At 41.4% G+C, this 17,508-nt stretch overlaps 1 protein-coding gene across 1 annotated transcript in view; it reads left to right on the forward strand.

The window, feature by feature from the left end:
• The window catches only part of HMCN1 (hemicentin 1), a 563,772-nt gene that overhangs the window by 74,987 nt on the left and 471,277 nt on the right, over positions 1–17,508 (forward strand). The window contains exons 9-10 of the mRNA XM_088453882.1: positions 9,694–9,957; positions 12,713–12,857. Coding sequence (XP_088310008.1) covers positions 9,694–9,957; positions 12,713–12,857 — 409 coding nt within the window. The remainder of the gene's footprint in view (positions 1–9,693; positions 9,958–12,712; positions 12,858–17,508) is intronic.

Here is a 17,508-nt window from a genome sequence, read left to right on the forward strand (position 1 = left end):
CCAATATCCTTAGGGACATGAACTATTATTTTATATTTCAGGGTAGCTAATGTATGATGTGCATTTTTAAAGTGGCGTGCGAAAGGTTGTTCATTGCCGCGCCCTTCAAGGGCAGCCCTAATTGCAGACCGGTGGAGTGCCATATGCTCCCTAAAGATACGTATGGTTTGCCCCACATAATAGAGCCCACAGGGACACATAATGATGTATATTACATATTGAGATTGGCAACTCAAAACATGTTTGATATCATATTTACGACCCATATGCAGGTGTTTAAAGTAAGTCCCTGGCTCCAAATATCTGCATGTAATGCATGAAGCGCACCTATAGCACCCAGGTTTTTTTGTTTGAAATGGAAATGTTATAGTCGGCTTCTTTAGTATAGATTCAATTCTAGATTCCACCAAAATATCTCTAAGGTTACGTCCGCGTCTATAACAGGGCATGATGTCTTTATTTTTAAATACAGGTAAGTCACGATCCCCCGTTATTATAGGCCACAGTGCTCTTGAGGCACGGGGAAGGGCATGACTTGTCATGGTATACTCAGTAACAAATGGAATTTTATTAATTTTGGAACCTGGATCCTTCTGTCTAAGTAAATCTGCACAAGGAATCTTCATTGTTTCCTTTTTAGCACCAATAAGAATATGATCTGGATAGCCCCGCTGAGAAAATTTCTGGGCCACCCGATCCAGGCTGCAGATACAGCCATAGGATCCGAAGTAATTCTAGCTGACCTGTACATTTGTGATTTAGGAAGCTCTTTCTTGAGGGCAGGAGAATGACAGCTGCTATAATGTAGCAGGGTATTACGGTCTGTTTGTTTTTGAAAGACTTCTGTACTAATTTTCCCAACACTGATTTTGATATTTACATCAAGATAATTAATTTCAGAGGTGCTGATGCTATATGTGAATTTTACAGGATTATCTTGCATATTTATATTCTCAGTCGCCTCAATTAATTGGCTCTCACTCCCTGTCCACAATAAAAACAGATTATCTATGTATCTAGTATATAATTTAATATACCTAGATACATCAGAATTCAAAAAGAAAAATTGATGCTCTTGTGCAAACATGAAAACATTGGTGTACGATGGGGCCACATTGAACCCCATTGCACACCCCATGCACTGCAAATAAAACTGATTATTATGTAGAAAAATTTTTTTGGTCAAAATGAACTTCAATAATTCCAAAAACAACTCTATATCCAAAGCTGCAAAATCATTATTTTGTAAAAATCTCCACATTGAATTCAAACGCATATCATGGGGAATAATGGTGTAGAGACTTTTTACGTCTAATGTACACATGATAGTCCCTTCAGAAATCTCACCAATATCATTCAACTTTAACAAAAATTGCGTTGTATCCTTCAAAAATGTTAACTGTTTCATCACCAACGGCTGTAAAAGAAAATCAAGAAATTGAGAAATTGGTTGCGACAGGGATCCACGGGCAGAAATGATAGGTCTGCCCGGTGGATCGCTGGCGTTTTTGTGGATCTTAGGTATAGTGTACATTACAGGCACCAATGGAAAATCGGTTATCAAAGTATCCAACAATTTTTTATTAATCAATTCATTCTGGTATGCTGTAGTTAGAATCAAATCCAGGGCCTTCTTATATTCCATTGAAGGATCAGACACGAGCCGTCGATATGTATTTGTGTCTGCCAGTTGTCGATCAATATCAGCTATATATTTACAAGTATCCATGACAGTTATGCCCCCGCCTTTATCGGCAGGGCGTATGACTATTTCTTTGCATTTACTTAAATCCTGTAAGGCCTTTTTAGACGTAAAAAGTCTCTACACCATTATTCCCCATGATATGGGTTTGAGTTCAATGTGGAGATTTTTACAAAATAATGATTTTGCAGTTTGGATATAGAGTTGTTTTTGGAATTATTGGAGTTCATTTTGACCAAAAAAATTTATCTACATAATAATCAGTTTTATTTGCAGTGCATGGGGTGTGCGATGGGATCCATTGTGGCCCCATCGTACGCCAATGTTTTCATGTTTGCACAAGAGCATCAATTTTTCTTTTCGATTTCTGATGTTTCTATGTATATTAAATTATATACTAGATACATAGATGATCTGTTTTTATTGTGGACAGGGAGTGAGAGCCAATTAATTGAGGCGACTGAGAATATAAATATGTAAGATAATCCTGTAAAATTCACATATAGCCTCAGCACCTCTGAAATTAATTATCTTGATGTAAATACCAAAATCAGTGGGGGGAAAATTAGTACAGAAGTCTTTCAAAAACAAACAGACCGTAATACCCTGCTACATTATAGCAGCTGTCATTCTCCTGCCCTCAAGAAAGCGCTTCCTAAATCACAAATGTACAGGTCAGCTAGAATTACTTCGGATCCTATGGCTGTATCTGCAGCCTGGATCGGGTGGCCCAGAAATTTTCTCAGCGGGGCTATCCGGATCATATTTTTATTGGTGCTAAAAAGGAAACAATGAAGATTCCTCGTGCAGATTTACTTAGACAGAAGGATCCAGGTTCCAAAATTAATAAAATTCCATTTGTTAATGAGTATACCATGACAAGTCATGCCCTTCCCCGTGCCTCTAGAGCACTATGGCCTATAATAACGGGGGATCGTGACTTACCTGTATTTAAAAATAAAGATATCATGCCCTGTTATAGACGCGGACGTAACCTTAGAGATATTTTGGTGAAATCTAGAATTGAATCTATACCTAAGAAGCCGACTATAACATTTCCATTTCAAACAAGAAAAACTGGGTGCTATAGGTGCGCTTCATGTATTACATGCAGATATTTGGAGCCAGGGACTTACTTTAAACACCTGCATACGGGTCGTAAATATGATATCAAACATGTTTTGAGTTGCCAATCTCAATATGTAATATACATCATTATGTGTCCCTGTGGGCTCTATTATGTGGGGCAAACCATACGTACCTTTAGGGAGCATATGGCACTCCACCGGTCTGCAATTAGGGCAGCCCTTGCAGGGCGCGACAATGAACAACCTGTCGCACGCCACTTTAAAGATGCACACCATACATTAGCTACCCTGAAATATAAAATAATAGATCATGTCCCTAAGGATATTTAGGGTGGGGGCCGAGGTAAAAAATTGAGTAAATGTGAGTCTCGATGGATCCATAGATTGGATACGATAACGCCGAGGGGACTCAATGAGACGGTAGCATTGAATATATTTCTTTAAAAAAACATAGGGGAGGTAGCTTGTTTGGGTTAATATTTTCTCTATATGTTCTTGTTGAAAATAGCTCTATTAACAACCTTATATGTAGTTTTCTTATTTGTGAGGATCTATAAGTAAAAAATCCCTACAATAATGTTGATAGGTGATATAGTAATATTAGTGCTAGTAATAAAATTAAATAAGAATTTATTTTTTATATGTGATTTTTTTAAAGATACAGTTGTTATATTGAGCATCTGAGTAACTCACAGTATGTTTTAAATGTTAATTTTTTTGTACACAACAATTTTTTTGTACACTGTATTTCCATGAGATTTGTGGTCTTATATTTAACACATTGCGTTGTCTTCTCTCCGCTGGGCGCTGTGTCATAGGGAGGAGTGGTGAGCTTGGACATCGTGGGTTGCTTGGCAACAGAATGCTATTACATCTGCATCACTTCCGGTCCCGGGCGCAGGCTATGGTTGTTCCTGTTTCCTGGTGAGTAGAGACATTAGTAGTTGCTTGGCAACTATTTGGTCTTCGTGTATGTCACTTCCGGTTGGAGACACGTGGGCCTCGCACCCCTCCTCCGTGGCTCGGCGCCGATCGGTGAGAGACTTTGGCACTTTAATTATGTATTTAAGGTAAGACACTGGCACTTATTTGTTTGCTTGTTTCACTCATTGTGACATATCCTGAAGAAAAAGTCTGCGGACTTTGAAACGTCGATAAGTATGTCTCTGATATTTTATTGAATACAACTTTTTTACACTGTGCATTGGAGTGCCGCCTGGTTTTTATTAAGGACTGTTTGGGGAGTATACTTTATTTGAGGAAGGCACCCTACCGTTGAACTTTATATTCGTATGCTAGGCTTCAGTTGCAATATATATATATACAGTATATATATATATATATATATATATATATATATATATATACACACACTGCTCAAAAAAATAAAGGGAAGACTAAAATAACACATCCTAGATCTGAATGAATGAAATATTCTTATTAAATATTTTGTTCTTTACATAGTTGGATGTGCTGACAACAAAATCACACAAAAATGATCATTGGAAATCAAATTTATTAACCCATGGAGGTCTGGTTTTGGAGCCACACTCTAAATTAAAGTGGAAAAACACACTACAGGCTGCTCCAACTTTGATGTAATGTCCTTAAAACAAGTCAAACTGAGGCTCAGTAGTGTGTGTGGCCTCCACATGCCTGTATGACCTCCCTACAACGCTTGAGCATGCTCCTGATGAGGTGGTGGATGGACTCCTGAGGGATCTCCTCCCAGACCTGGACTAGAGCATCTGCCAACTCCTGGACAGTCTGTGGTGCAACATGGCATTGGTGGATGGAGCGAGACATGATGTCCCAGGTGTGCTCAATTGGATTCAGGTCTGAGGAACGGGCGGGCCAGTCCATAGCATCAATGCCTTCGTCTTGCAGGAACTGCTCACACACTCGAGCCACATGAGGTCTGGCATTGTCTTGCATTAGGAGGAACCCAGGGCCAACCGCACCAACATATGGTCTCACAAGGGGTCTGAGGATTTCATCTCGGTACCTAATGGCAGTCAGGCTACCTCTAGCGAGCACATGGAGGGCTGTGCGGCCCCCCAAAGAAATGCCACCCCACACCATTACTGACCCACTGCCAAACCGGTCATGCTGGAGGATGTTGCAGGCAGCAGAACGTTCTCCTTGACGTCTCCAGACTCTGTCACGTCTGTCACATGTGCTCAGTGTGAACCTGCTTTCATCTGTGAAGAGCACAGGGCGCCAGTGGCGAATTTGCCAATCTTGGTGTTCTCTGGCAAATGCCAAACGTCCTGCACGGTGTTGGGCTGTAAGCACATCCCCCACCTGTGGACGTCGGGCCCTCATACCACCCTCATGGAGTCTGTTTCTGACTGTTTGAGCAGCCACATGCACATTTGTGGCCTGCTGGAGGTCATTTTGCAGGGCTCTGGCAGTGCTTCTCCTGTTCCTCCTTGCACAAAGGCGGAGGTAGCGGCCCTGCTGCTGGGTTGTTGCCTTCCTACGGCCTCCTCCATGTCTCCTGATGTACTGGCCTGTCTCTTGGTAGCGCCTCCATGCTCTGGACACTACGCTGACAGACACAGCAAACCTTCTTGCCACAGCTCCCATTGATGTGCCATCCTGGATGAGTTGCACTACCTGAGCCACTTGTGTGGGTTGTAGACTCCGTCTCATGCTACCACTAGAGTGAAAGCACCACCAGCATTCAAAAGTGACCAAAACATCAGCCAAAAAGCATAGGAACTGAGAAGTGGTCTGTGGTCACCACATGCAGAACCACTCCTTTATTGGGGGTGTCTTGCTAATTGCCTATAATTTCCACCTGTTGTCTATTCAATTTGCACAACAGCATGTGAAATTGATTGTCAATCAATGTCGCTTCCTAAGTGGACAGTTTGATTTCACAGAAGTGTGAATGACTTGGAGTTACATTGTGTTGTTTAAGTGTTCCCTGTATTTTTTTGAGCAGTGTATATATATATATATATATATATACATATATATATATACATACAGTCAGGTGCATAAATATTGGGACATTTACAGAATTTTCATATTTTGGCCTCTATTCACCACCACAATGGCTTTGAAATGAAACAAACAAGATGTGCTTTAACTGCAGACTTTCAGATTTAATTTGAGGGTAATTACATCCAAATCAGGTGAACGGTGTAGGAATTACAATGGTTTCTATATGTGCCTCCCACTTTTTAAGGGGCCAAAAGTAATGGGACAAACTAAACAATCCTAAATCTAACTTTCACTTTTAAGTACTTTGTTGCAAATCCTTTGCAGGCAATTACAGCCTGAAGTCTGGAACGCATAGACATCACCAGACGCTGGGTTTCATCCCTGGTGATGCTCTGCCAGGCCTCTACTGCAAATGTCTTCAGTTCCTGCTTGTTCTTGGGGCATTTTCCCATCAGTTTTGTCTTCATCAAGTGAAATGCATGCTCAATCGGATTCAGGTCAGGGGATTGACTTGGCCATTGAATAACATTCCACTTTTTAGCCTTAAAAAACTCTTTGGTTACTTTTGCAGTATGCTTCGGGTCATTGTCCATCTGCACTGTGAAGCACCGTCCAAAGAGTTCTGAAGCATTTGACTGAACATGAGCATATAATATTGCCTGAAACACTTCAGAATTCATTCTGCTGCTTTTGTCAGCAGTCACATCATCAATAAATACAAGGGAACCAGTTCCTTTGGCAGCCATACATGCCCACGCCATGACACTACCAGCACCATGCTTCACTGATGAGGTGGTATGTTTTAGATCATGAGCAGTTCCTTTCCTTCTCCATACTCTTCTCTTCCCATCACTCTGGTACAAGTTGATCTTTGTCTCATCTGTCCATAGGATGTTGTTCCAGAACTGTAGTGGCTTTTTTAGATGTTGTCTGGCAAACTCTAATCTGGTCTTCCTGTTTTTGTGGCTCACCAATGGTTTACATCTTTTAATGAACACTCTATATTCACTCTTGTGAAGTCTCCTCTTGATTGTTGACTTTGACACATATACACCTACCTCCTGGAAGGTGTTCTTGATTTGGCCAACTGTTGTGAAGGGGTTTTTTCTTCACCAGCGAAATAATTCTTCTGTCATCCACCACAGTTGTTTTCTGTGGTCTTCCGGGTCTTTTGGTGTTGCTGAGCTCTCCGGTGCATTCTTTCTTTTTAAGAATGTTCCAAACAGTTGATTTGGCCTAATGTTTTTGCTATCTCTCTGATGGGTTTGTTTTGATTTTTCAGCCTAATGATGGCTTGCTTCACTGATAGTGACAGCTCTTTGGATCTCATATTGAGAGTCGACAGCAGCTGATTCCAAATGCAAATGTCACACCTAGAATCAATTCCAGACCTTTTACCTGCTTAATTGATAATGAAATAATGAGGGAATGGCCTACACCTGTCCATGAAATAGCTTTTGAGTTGATAGTCCCATTACTTTTGGCCCCTTAAAAAGTGGGAGGCACATATAGAAACCGTTGTAATTCCTACACCATTCACCTGATTTGGATGTAATTAACCTCAAATTAAATCTGAAAGTCTGCAGTTAAAGCACATCTTGTTTGTTTCATTTCAAAGCCATTGTGGTGGTGAATAGAGGCCGAAATATGAAAATTCTGTCAATGTCCCAATATTTATGCACCTGACTGTATATATATAATATATATATGCACATACACACAGTATATATTAAATACCTACACACATTGTAGATTGTAAGCTCCTAGGAGCAGGGTTCTCCTCCCCACTGTCTCACAGCCTTCTTCTCTAGGACCTCTATGACAGCCTTCACCTTCCCAGCTGTATTGTGTATGGAGAATTGTGTTGCTAATTGTTACCCGTGTTCTGTTTATATTTTGGTTACTGTATTGTAATGTAATGTTCTGTGTACCCTTTACTGTATGTATGGCGCTGCGGACCTCTTGTGGCACCCTATAAATAAAATGTAATAATAATAATAATATTTATATACAGTATATATAATCTCACCACCAGGTGAAGTATTGCGCATATAATTAACATCATTAAAACACCCTCATACCATATTAGCTGTGACATAATGGTGATTAACATTCATGAGACACATGCAGAGGTAGTAATATAGTGCAACCGTATGTGCCTTAAGGTGACAGGTGTTTATTATATGGGTGCAGTCCACACAATATGAACTGCTTTTTTGTTATTAAGAGAAGCTCCCAGTGTCTGCTGCACTTTTGTGCCCATGAAAAATGAGAAGATGAATAGAAGGGGACAGGGAAGGGGAGAGGGGGGGACATGAATGCGGTACATTGATGTTCTCTCATTTGGGTTGTATGGTCACCTGATTAAGGTTGTCACTTGAACCTCCCCTGAAAAAAACGTTTAATTATTATGTATTAAAGTACCTGCCACTATAAGGATCTGTGTCAGGATGTGCTTTGGGATGTCTTCTCCATCATTGATGGTGGCTGGACTGGTCTGGACATGAGGGAGAGACCAGCCACTAGAAAGCAGGGCACACGTGATGTGAGGGAGTCACATGAACGTCAGCACTAGTCTCAGAGGCTTAAGGTGCATACACACTAGACGATATGCTCCCTGAGCGATATCATCTAGTGTGTCCCCGGCAGGCTGTGCTCAATGTCGTTCATGACATTGAGCACAGCCGCTGAACGATATCATTAGCGATATCGTTCAGCGCCGGGCTCTCTCACCCATTCCCTGACATGCAGCAACCTGACGAGGTCGTCAGGTTGGCCTGCATGTCAGCCCGATGAACGAGGATGACGAACGACCCGCGGGAACGCGCGTCGTCGTCATCGTTCATCTTTTTTGTGTTAAAAATGGACGATAAAGTGGACGACTGAACGATAACGATATCGTTATCGTTCATTCGTCCACTTTAATCGCCCAGTGTGTACGCACCATTAGACAGTGTGTGAGGGGCGAGGTGCAGGGTCCGCTCCTGCCACGCTCTCTCTGTATGCATTTCTTCTGTGCCCTAACTTCTCTCATACAGCAGCAGCGCTTGATCACGCAGTACATGGACACCCCGCAATCGCTCCTCCTCCCCCTCCCTTTCCTTCTTTGCTGGATGCTACAACGAAGTTTAGAAAAAAAAATGTTGTTTTGCACATCACCATGGCCGTGGTGTGCAGGTGGCAGCAAGTCCAGGACATGGAGCTGGGACTTCGGGCACTTATTCCTAGGGATCAGTGGAAGCTGGGACAATGAAGGAGAGGTGCTCTCTTCAGTTCCGCCCCTGCCCGTCGCCCATTTTTGTTTAAGTTCAGAAAACTGCCCGATCGGAGCTGAGCTCCGATTGCGGCAGAGAGCTGGGCCAGCAGAGGGGTGGTTGAGGGAAGGGCGGCTGCCGGTAATGCACAGAAGCTGCAATGCTGCCCGAATTGGAGCTGAGCTCCGATCGTGGCAGCTGCGCCGGCAGTGGGTTGGGTGAGGGAAGGACGGCTGCCGGCCCTAAAAGGCAAAAAAGGGGCCAGCCCAGCAGGAAACGTCCCGGCGGCCCAATCCGCCCCTGTTCCTTACTGATAGTTATATTGGGCACTTCACACCTTAAAATTGTAGGAGAAATATGGAAGGCTTAAAATGAAACATTGAACGTGAGTAATCCCAAACTGATAATAGGTTGTACTGTTTAGTGACATTATTACTCTTTCCACCAAGCTACAAGTAATGTCACAGACTGATTTTATAGAGTTGTTTCCCTAAATCATAAAGTAGACATTCACCTTTAAGTGCTGTAGGTGGACAGTCAGCTGCACTTACACCCATAGGGAACCATTGATGGGCTGCAGATATTGTGATTCTGTGGTTTTGTTGTTGTAGCACACCTGACAATGTTACGGAACCTAAGGCATTAATTTGCATTACATATTTTCTAAACCCTGCTGAAATGTTTTTGGCTCCAACAGGGATACCCACATATGTGGTTTTGAACACAACCGGATTACAACACCAAGGAAGAATTGATCGCCTTGAGTTATTGAGTACATCAGGACGTGTTCTGGAGACAATTCCAATAAAGTATTATCCGGACAGAACACCCTATGAGATATGGAATGTAACTGAATTTATTCCACCAAAGGAAGTGTTTTTCCTCAGAATAACAGGTTATGATAAAAATGATTACCTGTTTCAGCGGGCATCCAGTGTTTCTTTTTCTAATATTGTTCCAGGTAATTATCTGACTTTCCAAGTGAAAACAAAAACAATAGGCACTAAGCAGAATAGATGTAAAATGAAAAATCTAAAAAATATATTTAAAGTTATCTGGATATATGTCTAGAGTCCCGCTGCTTCCAATGAGGAGCTGAATCTCATATAAAATTATGGGCAAAGGAACAGAATGGAAGCGCAGGGTCAATAGGCATATAATGAATGATGAATATATTAATACATTGATAAATTATCTACCAAGAAATGAGTATTTAATAATACAATTGGAATGAGATAAAATCAGAGATAAGAAAAATGAACAATAAATAAAAAAGGTTTGCAAGCATAATAAATATATATAATAAAAACAAATAAATGTCAATTGACTTGCCGCCCACTTGAATTAATATAAAAAAATAGTCAACGGATATATGAACCTCCTAAAAGCTAAGATGGACCACTTGTGAAGACATTACAAAAATATATAGGATTGACAGTTTGTGGCAATTCTGAGGTGTCTCTATTTGAGAGCCTAATGGAAAATAGCAAAGCTTGAGGCAAATGTAACTTGAGTTGTGACAATTGGATAATAGCAAAAACGTAATAGCAACTCTGAATTGTCTCTGAGTGAGGATCCTGGTTGGAATCCCTAAAGAATGCAGCCAGTAATGGAATACTGGATATATCCTCAAAAAGTCCTTGTTAGTAGGAACACCCTGAGTGCCATATATCACCGCAAATAGTCACCTAGGTAGGAAACAGTCTAACAGTTGACTGACAATTGGGGAGTCCCAACATACGAGGTTAAAATAAATGTATATACTGCAGTACTCACAATTGGTGACAGTGGAACTGCTCAGAATGGTTTGAAAAAGTTCTGGAGTTAAACGGTGTATGCTCCTTAGAAAAGATTGAAATCAGGTACCTGAGACCAGACGGCATATGTCAGCCAGACCTCCGGGTCTGACAAACCTGGGTCGTGAACAGCCGGTGTGGGTGCACGGCCGCTAAGAGTCAGCGTTAGGCAGATGCACCTGGCGGGGCGTGTAGCTTGGTGAGCGGGCTGAGTGCGCTCACACTGCAGGATGTAACCACTGCAATAGGTTGCTGCTATTTCCAAGTTGGAGAAAGGACCTCTGTGACGTAGACCACTGCAATATGAAGCTGGTGCCTGATGTCCGTGCTTCTGGCAGGAATCCACAAGCGGTATGCGGCACTGGGTGTTAGGGTGATGTGGCCTTTGGAGTGGTGCGGCTGGAGCCTCCAAAATCACTGGGGGTGTGTCGATTATCTGACTTTATATCTTCAGATACCAGAACATTAGGGGCCTATTTATCAAGGGTTTTTTTCATAAAACTATGTAGAAACTGCAATTTCTATGTACTAATTGTTGCTATGTACTAATAATGCAGGAGATTTCACAGAAATCTCTGGCATAGTGCTAATTAGCACTGCAGATTGCAGTCCCCATTATTATCAATGGCGACTATGATCTCAGTCCTGCTGTATGTACCATACTCCAAAAAGCAAAGCTTTTCACCAAGCTCTTTGGCGTTTGGTCCTATTAGTTTACACCATCTTCAGCTGACACTGCATGATTTCCCTAGAGTAGGATCCTTAATAATTGCGGCAGTCCCACGTTTATTAGTACATAAGCCTTTAAGTAGGCATGGGCAATAAGCGGCCCCCCCAGCTGTTGTAGAACTACACATCTCAGCATGCCCTGCCACAGTTTTGCTATTATCCATGCTAAAACTGTTGCAATGCATACTGGGATTTGTAGTTCAACAACAACTACTTCCTTTTAAGGAGTTGATGAAGGCATTTAGCCTCAGAAAATAATTAATTGCAACATAAATAACAGAATAAACTATAATGATTAACGAACCACTGTGTTACTAAACACTGATTGTATTGAAAGATGACAAATTTTCAATGGTTTAGTTTTGCATTTTATTTTATTATACACATTAATTTTCATCTCTTTTGCACAATTCTATCTTTTTATATTTCACCATCTTAACAAATTTAATACAGTGAGATATTTTAATGCATACCTATTAAAAAAATTACATTTTACATTACCAACGTGGGTCCCAGTGCACCCGTTAAAACTACTTACTTTTCTGTTTAAGTAGTGGGTAGCACCTCAGCAAGCAGTAGATACAGATGAACTGAGTAACAGCTAACTGGAGAGAGGACAAATGGAACTGTAAACTATAAACTACATATAGTAATAGATGGCTGGTGCGGGATTAGTGCTCTCTTTGTACCAACAGCTGGAGGGCCTCTTATTGCCCACCCCTGCCCTAAAACATTTCTTTTTTAAACAGGAAATATTTTTAAGTTCATTTATCATTTTTGTTATTCATTTCTATGTTTTTTACAGGTGGAAAATAAACATATTTAAGATGTTTGTGTTATCAGATCTGTGATTTGGAGATTACAGCTGACTAAAATGAGTTATGTTAATAAAATTAAGTAGCTTGAGCTCTTCCGTACTCACTGCTGTTCAGCCTGGCAGGCAGCCACAACTATATTAGTTTTTTTAAGTTTTTGAAAAATGATGAATCTGTGAGCAAAACATAGAAACTTTAGTGTGACAAAGCTGATTAGTCTAAACATTGAATATAAACTGTAAGGAAGCATAAAGATTGTCATCAAGATTGTTCTTTTTTACTTATAGTGTATCTGCTGTAAGTGTTGTTAAATACAATTAATATATAGGAGTTTTGGAAATAAAATATTATCTGACTGTAATCTTTGTGCTTATAGGAGCTCCAAAAGTGTCCATGGCCAAAGTAACTCCTGGCTACTACCTGCAGCCTGGCCACATTCCATGCTATGTAGAAAGTCTTATACCCATAACAGTGCTTTTCAGCAAGAATGGCATCAGACTGGGTGCAGAGCAAAAATTCCAGTAGGTATAATATATGTTTTAACAGTGTGTATATAAATATGTGAAATGTTGTGGATAGATCAAACTTTGTAGGAAATTGGATGTTCCTCAATGTAAACCTTAGGATTTAATCAGAAGAGCAGATTAAGAGGGGTATTCAATATGAGATGTTAACCTCGCCAGTGAGGTTTTCGCCGCACATCGGAGGTTTTGCCAGCGAAAAAGTATCGCGCACGCTCCCGCTTATCCCCGTATTCAATTTGAAATCGTCGAAAACGGGACCTGGCGATACTTGGATCGGCAAAAAAAAACTTGAATTTTCAGGAATTAATTGTAGGAGCCCCCTAAAGATGCCCCGACCTCGGGGATCACTATGGGTACCCCCGTTTTTGCCTGCAGAAGAAAGTCGGGGTTTTTAAATAGCTGTGCAGGTGTTTTTTTTCCCGACATTGAAGAAGTGATGCAGAAGAGCACTTAGATTTTTTTTTTCATTTTTAAGTGGTCTCATCAAATTTGGGGTACATGAAAATGGGTACTAGCATATTTTTAAGTCCCTAAATGTCATTTTTTAAAATTCTGCAAAAATGCACCTGCCACTACTGTGCGCAATGAAAAAAACACCCGCCCCATACTTGGGGACCCCACCAGAAATAATTTTTTTACTTTTTTTTTACCTATTTTTTTTTTTAAACCCAAATTTTTTTTACATTTTTTTAAGGGTGTCCCGATTTTTTTTAGGACATTTTTTTTGAACATTTCCTTTTAAGGGGACATTCCCAAAACTACAGGCTATTTTTTATAAGCCTACACCCCCAAACCCCTATTCTGCATTTTTTTTCACTTGCTATAGTGCTTAGAAAAATTATCCCTGTTTTTAAAAAAATTACCCTTGACCCCATTTAAGGAAAAAAAACGGGAATTTTCGGGAAATATGCCTGGGATCCCCCTAAAGATGTCCAGACATGGGGGATCACTATGGGTAACCCTGTTTTTGCCTGCAAAAGAAAGTTGGGTTTTTAAATAGCTTTGAAGGTGTTTTTTCCTGCCGTGGCTATTAGAAACCCCGACTTCCTTCAGTAGTTAAAATGGGGGTATCCATAGTGATCCCCCATGTCTAGACATCTTTAGGGGGGTCCTTAGAATATTTCCCAAAAATTCCCGTTTTAGTTAACCTGTAAAAAAAATTTGTAAAAAATCACTGGGGCTCCAGGTCCAAAGCACTACACCCCCCAAAAAAGGGTCCCCCCTCTCCCGAGCACCACAGGCTTACGCTGAATCCTGGGTCTCATCCCCATACCCCTGGAGCGGTGGGTATGGGGGTAATAGGGGGGCCAAATAATGTAACACTATTGTACTTTACAGTGGAACTACAAGTGCCAGCATGCCTGCCATTTTGCACTTGTGGAACTACAAGTGCCAGCAGACATGCGGCACCAGTAATTTCACTGTAAAATAAATAGTTAAAAAAAGACAAAACACACACACCGTGCCCAGTATAAGTTTATTACAGACACCTACCCATTCACACATACTTACCTATACCAGAAGTTTCTGTCCCCTTCTCCAGTAGAGATCCTTAAAACTTGGCCCTGCAAGGAAGATTTCAAACTCACCTACATCCAGCGCTGGTCTCCGCACAAATCCATGTGATTTAAAAAAAAAAAAAAAAACGCATTTAGCCGATCCACGCAACACAGCTATCTGTATGTGTGTTGTCACACATACAGATAGCTCCCGAATACCTGCTATCGGCACTTCACGGGGGGCATTGCAGTCCTGTCAGCCAATCAGCAGCAGCGCTGACTGTAGAGCGCCCGCTGATTGGCTCCGGCAACTGACAGTTCCCACCTGGTGTGACTCGCCCACGTGGGAACTGTCAGTTGCTGGAGCCAATCAGCAGGCGCTCTACAGTCAACGCTGCCGCTGATTGGCTCTCTGGACTGCAATGCCCCGTGAAGTGCCGATAGCTGGCATTCGGGAGCTATCTGTATGTGTGGCAACACACATACAGATAGCTGTGTTCCGTGGATCGGGTAACTCGTTGTTTTGTTTTAAAACACCCATGGATTACTGTGGAGACCAGCGCTGGATGAAGGTGAGTATGAAATCTTTCTTGCAGGGCCAGGTACATTGGATTTCTACTTGACAAGGGGACCGAACATCTGGTATAGGTAAGTATGTGTGAATGGGTAGGTGTGTTTAATAAACTTATACTGGACATGGTGTGTGTGTTCTGTCCTTTTTTAACTATTTATTTTACAGTGAAGTTACAGATGCCGCATGTCTGCTGGCACTTGTAGTTCCAATGTAAAGTACAATAGTGTTACATTATTTGGCCCCCCTATTACCCCCATACCCACCAAGCAAGGGTATGGGGAAGAGCCCCAGGCTTCAGCGTAAGCCTGTGGTGCTCGGGAGAGGGGAGATCACCGGCTTGCGCTGACCGACTTGAGGTGTAATGCTTTGGACTTGGAGCCCCGCTGATTGGGTCTCCGGGCTGTGGCATTACACCCCGGTCGGTTGGGTCTGGTGCTGGTCTTAAATATAGGGGGTACCCCACGTCTTTTTTGACCCCTATATTTAAAACCAGCACTAGTCCCTGCAGCCTGGTATTGGTTTCTAAAATATGGTGGAACCCTACACATTTTGTTCCCCGTATTTTTAGAAACCACCACTGGCTGGCAATCCTGGGGCTGGTTTGGCTTTTGGGGGGGGACCTTCTGTCATTTTTTTTGTATATTTTTGCTATTTTTTTTACAGGTTCAACAAAAATGGGAATTTTCGGGAAATATTCTAGGGACCCCCCTAAAGATGTGTCCACATGGGGGATAACTATGCGTACCCCCATTTTTAACTACTGAAGGAAGTCGGGGTTTCTAATAGCCGCGGCAAGTGCATAAATGTGACTTTGAAGAAAATGATGCAGAAGAGCATTTAGAATTTTTTTGGGGGGAAAAATAACTATGCCCAGCAAATTTGGGGTAGTTGAAAATGGGGGTCAGCATATTTTAAAGTTGCTAAAGTGACATGAAAAAATCGTGAAAAACCCACCTGCCGCAAGCAGCTGCAATGAAAAAAACACCTGGGGCATACTTGGGGACCCCCCCAGAGTCAAGTTCTCTATTTTTTTACTTTGTCCCCCAACATTTTTTTTTTCCCCCAAATTCCAAGTGCTTTTTTGGGGGGGTCCTGATTTTTTTTTTTACACAGATCATTTCAAGGGGTCATTCTGAAGGGTGCAGGCTATTTTTTTTAAGCCTGCACCCCTAAACCCCAATTCTGCACTTTTTTTCACCACCTATTCAGTGGTGAAAAGTTATCCCCATTTTTATTCAAAAACTTTTCGAAAATGTGAAAAGTCTTTGAAATTGAATACAGTGTAAAAGCAAAGCCTGCGATAATGACGTCATAGGTCCGAAAACATCGCCAAAAACTGAGTTTTCGCTCCCATATTGAATACCCCTATCAATGTGATATTACTGTACCTGAACATCTGTTGGTTTTGGTCAATTAGTTACCGAATAATGCTGAAAATGACATACATGTAATCCAGTTTACCCCTGATCCTGTAGGTCCTTTCATATTTTTAAAAGCTCATAAACGTACTTCTCATATATGCTAAGACAACATGTTGTCAATGCCCTGCTCCATGAGTTTCCCTTTTGCATGAATGGGACATTGACAGGGAAGAGGCATTGACAACACACAGCCTGTGTCTAGCAGGCAGTTATCAGGTGCAGCAAGAAGAGTATTGCAGGACCATCAGTGACATTAGGAGATTGGCGTTAGGGGATTGGATTAGGAGATCAATTGATCGGCCATTAAATTGGGTGCCCATCGGCCTATGTGTACCAGCGATATGTCTGTGAACGACGTTGTTCACAGACATATCTCATCAGCTCTGGTGCACAGCCGATGGGAGATATATCTGTAGACATTTCTGCCCATCGTGCAGTGTGTACGGGGGCAGTCTGACGACCACCCATACACTTGCAGCAGAAACCGCGGACAGAAGGAAGATGATGGTTGTTCAGTGTTTATGGACAACCATCATCTGCAGATAAATCTGCTAGGTGTGAACCTATCTTAAGGTACAGTAGTGATATTCAGTATCATTGTTTGACTAAATGAACTCCACAACATAAAACTGAATTTTCAGTTTTAAATGATATTATCCTTTGAACACATTTTTTAAATATTTAAAAATATGTTTGGGAATGCTATTAGCTCTGTAGCTCTGTTAAATAATGCACCATTTGTTTTTCTGGCTGATGGTACAATTACAATAGGTAGACCATGCTTCAGCTACTTTGGTATTGCATCTAGTTTTGTATCTTGCTTCAAGCAAAGTTATTCAGGCACACAGAATGTGGCTGGGTAATGAACAGATTAGATGGGCCGTTGGAGCTACCAGGTAGTTGCATTTCCTGAATCCTGGTGCTGAGCAAAAGTGTGAGTGGTGCACGTTCTTATTTGTAATGGTAAGTGTTTTATACTGCATACGTTTATGTTCCACATTGCCAAGAGAGAAACATGATGGTCAATACATCATTCATCTCTTGATCACAACTATTCTATGGCACACGTGGGGATTATATTGTGCAGCCAACTTGTAGTTGTTGAACCAAGGAAATGTGTAAGGATAAACCTCACAACAGGCGTTTAAATGGGC

Source organism: Taudactylus pleione, unplaced genomic scaffold (genome assembly GCF_031769625.1).
Source record: "Taudactylus pleione unplaced genomic scaffold, aTauple2 ptg000602l, whole genome shotgun sequence".
NCBI classification, from domain to species: domain Eukaryota; kingdom Metazoa; phylum Chordata; class Amphibia; order Anura; family Myobatrachidae; genus Taudactylus; species Taudactylus pleione.